This window comes from Corvus kubaryi, unplaced genomic scaffold (genome assembly GCF_017639235.1).
Source record: "Corvus kubaryi isolate FWS band 111438036 unplaced genomic scaffold, C.kubaryi_AGA036_p1.0 37367, whole genome shotgun sequence".
NCBI lineage: Eukaryota > Metazoa > Chordata > Aves > Passeriformes > Corvidae > Corvus > Corvus kubaryi.
This window is the reverse complement of record NW_024581119.1, coordinates 4,895,052-4,904,268: the sequence shown is the minus strand read 5'-3', so window position 1 is coordinate 4,904,268 and position 9,217 is coordinate 4,895,052. Positions and strand designations below refer to the sequence as shown.

Sequence of the window (9,217 nt, the reverse complement as noted above, 5' to 3'; positions counted from 1 at the left end):
TGTGGCCACTCTGTGCCATGTCCTGACTGGGCTCAGCCCCCCTCACAGTGATCACACACCCCTCTTCTTGCTTTTCTCCATGTGCAGTCTCTTGTTTGTGAGCCTGCCCCATCCAGATGCTTGGTATTCCAGGGTCTGCATCAGGAGGATGATGCCAAATCACTTCAGGCACTGCCTCACCAACAAAGTGCTGCTTATTCTACAGAGAGATCATCCCTGGGCTGAGCTCAAATTAAGCTGGGTTTACTCCTTGACTTGTCCCACTGAAAAAAACACCGAACCCAACGTTTTTCCTGATTATTAACATTCCAAAATCACACCATTTAGCTCCAGAAGAGGAACATGCATCAACCCCCACGCCACGGTGACCTGTCCACACACCGTGGCTGCTCTCGGTCCGGTGCGGGCGGCCGATGATCTTCGTTAGACACTTCCTAATTAGGAGGGGCCCCAGGAGGTGCCGCTGGCTGCCAGCCCTGCAGGCTCCCCGGGCAGGGATGGGCTCAGAGGCCCCCCCAGTGTCACTTGACTGAAGCCAGGGCCAGCTGTGCAGCCAGCTGTGTGCTCCGGGGGGAGCCCGACCCGCAGAGCTTCGACCCCGATATTTTAGGCCCCAGCATTCTCCCAGTCACTCCCAGTTCTCCCCTGTTGCTTTCAGCATGAGTCCAGTTGCTCACAGCCACTCCCAGTCAATCCCAATATGATTCCAGTCACTCCCAGTGTGATCCCAGTCTCTCACAGCATGGACCGAGCTGCTCCCACTGTGACCCCAGTATGATCCCAGTTGCCGCCAGCATGGTTCCAGTTATTCCCAGTTCCTCCCAGTATGGTCCCAGTTGCCCCTAGAATAGTCCCAGTCCCTCCTGACATGGTCCCAGTTACACCCAGTTGCCCCTAGTGTGGTCCCAGTTGCCCCCAGCTGTTCCCAGTATGGTTCCAGTCAGCCCCAGTATGGTTACAGATGCTCCCAGTATATCCCAGTTGCCCTCAGCATGCTTGTAGTCATTCCCAGGGACTCCCAGTCGCCCCAGTAATGTTCTAGATACCTCAGAATGATCCCAGTCTTTCCCAGTTACTCCCAGTTACCTCCAGGACAATCCCAGTTTCTGTCAGTTGCCCAAAGTGTGGTCCCAGTTGCTCCCAGTATGATCCCAGTTGCGGTCTCAGTCCCCTCAGCATGGTTCCAGTACCTTCAGTTGATCCCAGTTGCTCCCAATGTGTCCACATTTTCCTCCCAACATGGGCCCAGCAGCTCTCAGGGATGTGATTCCAGTCCCTCGCCATCCGGGGATCGTGCCTGGGCAGGCTCCGGCTCTGTGCCCAGGGCGGAGCAGCGCCTGGTGCCAGGTGTATGCCTGGGATAAATTGGAGCTCCAATTGACTTCACCTCCTTGGATCTTGACCTGGGAGAAAACATCTGGGCCTGATGTGATTTTATTAAGTGCTGATTTCATCAGCAAAGGGAAAAAAGGCGGGGGGGGGAAGGAGGAAGCTCGCTAGCCTGTTGGATCAACTCCCTGTAAACCCCTGAAGGTGATGGAGTGGCACAGGGGAACAGGCAGCTTGGAGAGCGGCAGCTGCAGGTTTGAGGTGGCCAAAGAGTGATGGCCTTGAATCCTCTCTGCTCTGACCAGTGGTGCTCGATGGGCCTTGGAAACTCCCTGGTTGCTTGGGAAAAAAAGCAGGAAAAATGATGGAGCAGGCAGAGAAAAATACCATCCCCAACTGCCCTTTTTCCCAGGAAAATATCAATCCTGCTGGGCTAAACCCTGATGGAGCCAGAGGGAGAAGTGTCACGCCAAGGTCTGTCCTCAGCAGAGCTGCAGGGCTGAGCCTGCAGTGTCCCCAGGCCACTGGCTCGTGGCACATGTGGCCTCTGAGGGCACAAGGACCTCGCTCCCAGCAGAGATCCGTGTGCTGGGCTGGGAATGGCTCTTCCAGTGCACGTGTGATGGAGTTTTCACATTGCTTAGTGACCGTTCTCTTGTGGGGGGCCTTGAAATACATGTTCAAGAAAAAAATCCCAGAAGTCCTGACACACATGGGGGCTTTTTGTAACAGCAAGCTGGTTTGGGGTTTTTTTTCCCCCGCTTTCTTCCTTTTTTTTTTTTTTTGCCTTTCCCCCCCTCCTGCTTCTTCTTTCAGCTGCTTACAATTTTTCCGGGACAAATTTAGGCCTGGGCCATGTCCCACTTATGTTTGGAAAGTCTGAACAGCCTCGGCTCTGCTGCCAGGAGCGAGGAGAAAGGGCACACAGCCCATGGCAGTTTTAAGCTTAAAATAAAAAGAGCCAAATGCCAAAGAAAACTCCAGATCTCACTGAGCTTTGGAATTGAGGGGTGAGCGGGAAGGCAGAGAGTGGATCCCCTGCGTTTGCCTTAGCCAAAAAACTGTTTAAATGGAGCTGAGATCCTCTGGGAGGAGTCTGGAAGGCAACTTGCCTTGTTCCTCCTCTGCTGGATAAGGGGCCGCTGCTTTTCCTCCACCACGAGCCCCTTGGGCACTGCATGGCAGCGAGGGGCTGTGCGAGCCCTGAGAGCAGGGACACGTGTCCACCTCCGTCCTGTGATGGGACAAATCCACCTGAAATGGGCTCTTTAGGTTTGATTTGGGCTCTTTAGGTTTGGTTTGGGCTCTCTAGGCTTGGGTTTTTCTCCAGGTGACCTCACAGTCCCCCAGCACAGCAACGCCGTTCGCCAGGAGGCAGATTGGGAAGAGGTTGCACACACAGATTTTGGAGGAATGCCACTGGTCTGCTGGGAAGGTGAAGAGGTGGCTGGGGCACGGTCTGTAATTACCTATGCAAGGAGCAGCTGGCAAAGGCTGAAGGGCTTTTTAATTAGCAGCCAAAGGCAAATCAGGATCCAACAGCAGGGAAGCTGAAGTCAGCAAAGTCAAGGTGGAAATCTGAGGGCAGTTTTTCCAGTGAGGGTAATTAAGTGCCAGCAGAGAGCAGCGTGAGACATGAGGAATTGCCCTCATCCAAGGACTTTAAATCAAGGAGAGGAGTTTCCCCTGCAGAAACTCGTGCTCCCTCCACGTCTGCTTTGGCACTGCTCCCTGCCTGGCCTCAGGCAGGAGGGAGCAGCTGCCCTCGGGCTGGTGAGCCTGGATCTGGCTGGGCACCGGCATCCTGGTGAAGGAGCATCCCTGCTCATTTCTGACCAGCCAGGCAGAGAATTTAGGGGGGAAAACGGGCTGGTTTTCCACCTGACCTGAAAGCAGCCGGTCTGCCCTCATCCTGGCACACATGGGATCTTTTAGTGCTGAGATTCAGCCCGATTTTTTGCCTGCATGGGGCTTGCACCTCGGGACACGGCAGATCTGGCTCTCTCATCCTGCAAGAGGAAGGCTGGATAAGTTTGGACTGGAGCGGGGCTCCTTGACCCAAAGGAGATCCCAAAGAACATCCTCCGAGGTCCCAAAACCCTCACCAGCAACTGGGAGGTTGGGGTTTAAGACAAACCTGCCCTCCTGTGGCACATTAATTCCAAAATAAAGGATCAGGCTGCTAGACGGAGGCAGATGTGCCAGCAAGAGGTTATCTTCCAGGAGCTGGAGGTTTGAGATGGGGATGGAAGCAAAAAATCACCATTTGGGGCTGGTTGGGAAGCAGCTCTGGCTCATACCAATTCCTTGACGTGGTCTTTCCTTTTCCAAAAATAAACTGGAACCGTTCGGAAAGCCCCTGTGCGGGGAGGAGCAGAACTCCCCAGAATAAATAAATACAGAGAGCCCAGCTTGAGCTCATCCAGCTGGTTGTTCCCCACTGCCAAGGGTTGAGAAGGATGAGGATGGAGCTTGAAATGTCTTGGTGGGGGTGAGAGCACATGAGGCCCTTTCCTCAGTTAATGGGATTTTTGGGAAAATGCTGAAATGGCCTCCTTGAGCAGGAGCTACCACGTCTCTCTTGCAGCATGGCTTTCTGCTCTCCCCAAAATAACTCCTGCACTATCAGCTTTTGATTCATTTTAGTCACAAACAGTTTAAGGGGTCAGAAAAAGCCCTTATTTGGGTTTAATTACAGTGCAAAATGGGGAGAAGTTTCACGTTTCTGCTTTTAGGGTTGGGTTTTTAGTGCCCCAGCTGCTCTTGCTGTGCTTTCCCTCCCATTCGTTGGACCGAAGCCCTGGTGAAACGCCGCCGTGGCCTCACTGAGGCTCCCCAAACCATCCCACCAAAGTGGGGATAACGACACGGCAGGCACAGAGCTGGAGCTGCCAGACAAACTCCGTGTTCATAAACATTATTAAGATGCTGAATTAAATATGAATTTTGTTTCAGGCGTAACATCAAAATCACCAAGAGACCCCAATGTGCTTGTGTTGCATAAACGCTCGGCGTGCTCCTTAACACAATTTTTCGGCTCCCTTGGACACAGGCATCGGGACGGGAAGGGATTGAGCAGTTTGGAAAGCCGAGATGCCTCTTCTCTGCTTTTTTTGGGACTGTGCTTGCATTTTTTAGCTGACTGAGTTAGTGCTCTGGGGTGCTGGGGCATTTTCTGCTGGGGAAGCATCACCTCCACGCCCACTGGCTCTGCCTTATCAATCTTTCACGTCCTGAAAAACTGTTTGGTGACTGACAGCTGTCAGGACAGGGCTGGGAAAAGCCAGTCGGTTCTTTAATTTACTGGCTTCAGTTCAAAATGAAAAAAAAAAAAAAAATCCGTAAAATGAGTAAAATAATAAAAATCTAAGTTTCTGCCTCAAGTTTTTGGCTGTATTGACCCTGACTGCTGCTCTGTTTCAGCAGGGCTGTTCCCCTGGCTTCCCCCAAAAATAGGGACAAAAATGGGATTCAACCCCATAGCAAAACATAGTGTTTTCTCCCCCAGGAGGGAAAAGAGGGACAGGGAAGGCATTGGGGTTGACCAGCAGCTGTAGCAGGATCTGTGCTAGAATCGAGCAATGGTTTGAAGTTTTAGGGTAGCAGCAACTGTGAGCCTTTGGCAGCGCCCAGGGTGACACCTCGGGGTCCTTCCCAGGCAGGAAACACTCAGGTATCAGCAAGGGGTTTTTCCATGGCTGGCAGGACTCGGCACAGGGGGGGTGAGACACAGCTTTTCCCTCACTCTTGGGAGGGCAGCTTTCCATTTCCTGTTCTGGTATCATTTTGCACATTATTCACTCCCCACTCCAAAGCCCCCGAGTTCCAGTCCAAGGGGCCATCCCAAACAATCCACAGCCACACACTGATGTTTGTTTGGCTTTTTTTTCCTCAAACCCCCACGTCTGCCCCAGAAAAAGGCAGTTCTCATGGGCACTGTCCCCACAGCATGGCCAAATGTGACATCCCTGTAGAATAAATAAAGCCTGAGTCAGGGATTTCTCCAAGAGTTTTATTAAACCACAGTGAAAAAGGAGCAGGAAGGAACTGTGTCTTGTGGGTAACAGTAACAAACCACGTGGGTTCAGTTCAATGCACTGGATCAGGAGCAGCACCAAGTGCCTGCATCTCAGCTCTCCTGTAAACGAGAGCAGGATTCAGAGGTTCACACACCTTTGCAGGTGCAGAGGTTTGAACCCCCTGGGGAAGAACGGGCTCGTGCTCAGACCAAACTTTGCTTCTGTAGGTGAAGCAAAGACTTCACTTGCTTTGCTGGCTCTTTCTGAGCTCAGAAAAACCATCGTGGTCACCTCCAGAACAGTCTCGTGGTCTCTGGTTTATTCCCACGAAATCAGGATTTCCTCTGTGCAGAGACTGCTGTCTCTAGCTGCTGTGGAGCGGCTTGGCATACACAGGTTCCATGAGGTGGTAAATCAGGAGCAGGAACAGGCACCCAAGGAAGACCAGGCTCATCACAGCCAGGAGGATGAAGCGGCCAATGAAGAAGGTGTCCACAATCTGCAGGGAAGAGAAACACAAAGATCCCAGCACATCACAGCCCCCATCTGCTCCAGGAGCCTGGAGGGAGCACACCATGTCCTGGAAAAGAGAACCTCTGGGCTCCCCCAGGTTTCCCTCCTTGCTTTTCATCCCCGGCACGAGCACTCTGTGGGATGCACGGTGTGCGACAAATGAGCACAAGAATCCCTGCAAAAAGCTACTGGGAATGTTAATATGGAGCAGCACTGCACTGAGCAGAGGGAAGAGACAGGAGTCAAGGCCTGAAGCAGTTCTCCCCAGCCACAAACCTCCAGCCCTGATTGCCTTTTACAAGGGAGATAGTGAGAAAAGAAAAAAAAACAAAGCCAAAACAAAAAGCTGTGGTAGCTAGGCAAGACACAAAGAGCAGCCCACAGCGAGGAGGCTGCTTATGAAATCCCCCTCTCTGCTCCCAAGACCCCCCAGAGCTCCGCTCAGCCCCGGCTCGGCTTTATCCATCGCATTAGCTCAGCCCTGGTGCTGCTGCAGAGAGTCTCTGGTGAGCGAAGCGCCGGCTCCTTCTGCACGTTTCACTTTTTAATTAGCCAATTAGCAGAGTTTTGGTGCAGAAAGCCCAGGTCATGTATTATTGATAGGCAGGGCAGGTCCAGTCCTATTGAAGATCCGTAAAAAAATAAGCTTTCCAATTCCATTTGCCTCCCAGGCAACAAACATGCGCTGGGCTGCCCTTCATCTCACTCCTAACCTTCACACAAGCGGGTCAGATGTGACACAGAGAGAAGAAAAGAACACTGTAAGTATCTTTTAGTAGAGATTTACACAGAGCAAGAACCAGAAGAGCAATAATTAACATGCATTAATAATAGAACAGAGGAAACGGCACCTGAAAGGCCACAAAACTTTGTGTATTCAAAGCCCAAAGAGCTCTGGGAGGGCTCAAGGTGGCAGCTCAGACAGCCTGATCCAAAAACTGGGGGAGATCCCTGTGCCTGACAATGCAGGTGGCTTCATGCTCGAGCATGGCAATAACCTACAAGAGAGCTAAAGAGCTGTTATTGGGCTTTAATCAGAAAACAGAGCTGGGGGAAAAGTGAAAGGCTGCAGAATTGGAAGGAAAACTATAAGGAAAGGGAATGGCAGAGAGGGAGCAGAGGCTGCTGGAGCTGGGAGTGCAATCCCTGCACAGAGCCCCCGGGGATGGGAGGAAGGCAGCCCACAGAACCCCATGGGTCTGATGAACAGTGTGTAAATCAGCAATTTAGTTAGAGAAAGTAATAGTTACCAGCTCCGTGAGCAACACGGCCTCTTCCAGCGGGAGAGGTGCCTGAGAACAGCCGCAGGAGAGCAAAAAGGCAGCACGGGGCAATGCCCCGGGCATCGGGGATGGTGCCGGGGCTACCTCTGAGGTGGAAGTCCATTCCCGGGGCCTCAGGGCATCCTTGCGGCCTATCCCTGGGCTAAAGAACCATTCCCAGGAGGGCTTCTCGATGGCCACTGGGGCCCATCCCTGGGTCAATGACCCATCTGGGGCCGTTCCCAAGGTAAAGGTCCATCCCCGGGGCCTCAGGGCAGCAGCTGGGGCCATGCGTTGGTCTCCAGGGGCAACCCCTGAGTCCTCAGGGCACCCTGGGAGCCAATCCAGGCCCATCCCCGGGGCCTCGGGGGACACCCGGGGCACGGCTCCTCCCGCCCCGGGATCGCCCGGCCACTGATGCCCAGGCTCACCTCCTCAGCGCCGGCCGGGGCCGGACTCTCGCCCTCCCGGGGGAAGAGCAGCAGCGCGGCCGTGAGCGCGGCGGCTCCGAGCAGCACCGGCACCGCGGCGGCCCTGCGGCGACAGCGGAGAGCGGCGGGGCGAGCTCAGCACCGGCGGGCCCGGCCCGTCCCTGCGATCACCGAGCCCGATCCCGCCCTGTCCTTGCGATCACCGAGCCCGATCCCGATCCCGCCCTGTCCCCGCACTCACCGAGCCCGATCCCGCCCTGTCCCTGCTGTTCACCGGGCCGGATCCCGCCCTGTCCCTGCTGTTCACCGGGCCGGATCCCGGCCTATCCCCGCGCTCACCGGGCCCGATCCCTCCCTGTCCCTGCGATCACCGAGCCCGATCCCGCCCTGTCCCCGCGCTCACCGGGCCCGATCCCGCCCTGCCCCCGCGCTCACCGGGCCCGATCCCGCCCTGTCCCCGCGCTCACCGGGCCGGATCCCGCCCTGTCCCCGCGCTCACCGGGCCCGATCCCGCCCTGTCCCCGCGCTCACCGGGCGCGGCCGGCGCGGGCCAGCGCCAGCACCAGCAGCAGCGCCGTGGCCCAGAGCAGCAGCAGCGCCAGCACCCCCGGCCCCACGCCCAGCGCGCCCGCCATGCCGCACCGCGCCGCCGCTTCTGCCTAGCAACCGCGCCGCCCCGGCCAATCAGCGCTGCCCCCGGCGCGCCCCGCACTGTCTATTGGCTGAGGGGCGGGGGCTGGGGGCGGGGCCCTGCCGCGCCTGGCTCTCGCTCGGGGCTTCCTATTGGCTGAGGGGCGAGGGGTGGGCGGGGCTTTCGCGCGCCGCCGGAGGCGGGGGCGCGCCCGGGGCCCGAGTGCCCCGTCCCGGTCCCGGTGCCGGTCCCGATCTCAGCCCCAGCCCGACTGAAACCCGGCCCTACTGAACCGGTCCCTATTGAACCCCGGCCCTCCTGGCGTCATGGAATCCCCAGGATCCCGCTTCAGCCGCTCCCCGTCCCGCGGCTGTGGCCCCCGTCCCAGAGCTCGCAGCTGCTCCCGGTGGAACGGGAATTTCCCTCCCCTCCCCTCCCCTCCCTGCTCCCGGTGCACACGGATCGGTGCTTCATTACCAGCCAGCTTCTGCCCACCCCGCTGAACACGCTTTCACCCTAAAACCCTAAAATGAGTTGTCCACGCCCTCAAATATATTTAGGGCCAAAATCAGGCCGATTTCGTTAATACAGTAACGCTGACCCGGGGACTACAGCAGGGTTTTGGAACAGCCATGCTGGGGGTCTGGGGCAGCCAAGACAAGCTATAGAGCTTTGTCAATGCTATAAGCATCTTCTAATAATCAAGATAAGAGGAATTTCCATTCCAAATAAATATTTCAGCCTGTTTATAAATCCTGTCTCTTCACCATCACATCTTGCCCATCAGACCCAGGCCAGTGTCGTTTGATGGGCGACTTTATCACAGAGTCCCAGAATTATATAATGGTTTGGGTTGGAAAGGTTGGAAAGACGATCTTGTTCCAACCCCAGGCACTCCGGGCTCAACTACCAGTAAACCTGAAAAAACCAAAACACGGATCTTTTCCCTCTCAACTGCTTGAAGTCTGCAATACTTTGGCTGCATAAAATGTCACCTGAGTGGTGTTTTCTGTCACTTCTTTCAAGGGGAGG

At 55.4% G+C, this 9,217-nt stretch overlaps 1 protein-coding gene across 3 annotated transcripts; it reads right to left on the bottom strand.

Annotated features, from left to right (window-relative positions):
• Window positions 1-5,327: 5,327 nt before the first annotated feature.
• Window positions 5,328-8,195, bottom strand: TMEM218 (transmembrane protein 218). 3 transcript variants are annotated; one of them, XM_042034236.1, is made up of 3 exons: window positions 8,086-8,195; window positions 7,555-7,657; window positions 5,328-5,847 (listed from the first exon to the last, which is right to left on the bottom strand). In XM_042034236.1, exons 1-3 carry the CDS (start codon window positions 8,187-8,189, stop codon window positions 5,713-5,715), a joined length of 342 nt encoding a protein of 113 aa, XP_041890170.1. In that variant the 5' UTR covers window positions 8,190-8,195; the 3' UTR covers window positions 5,328-5,712. The 3 variants fall into 3 exon arrangements, with proteins under 3 accessions (XP_041890170.1, XP_041890168.1, XP_041890169.1); XM_042034234.1 differs by lacking the exons at window positions 7,555-7,657; window positions 8,086-8,195 and adding an exon at window positions 7,112-7,548; XM_042034235.1 differs by lacking the exons at window positions 5,328-5,847; window positions 7,555-7,657; window positions 8,086-8,195 and adding exons at window positions 6,769-6,859; window positions 7,112-7,548.
• Window positions 8,196-9,217: the final 1,022 nt, after the last annotated feature.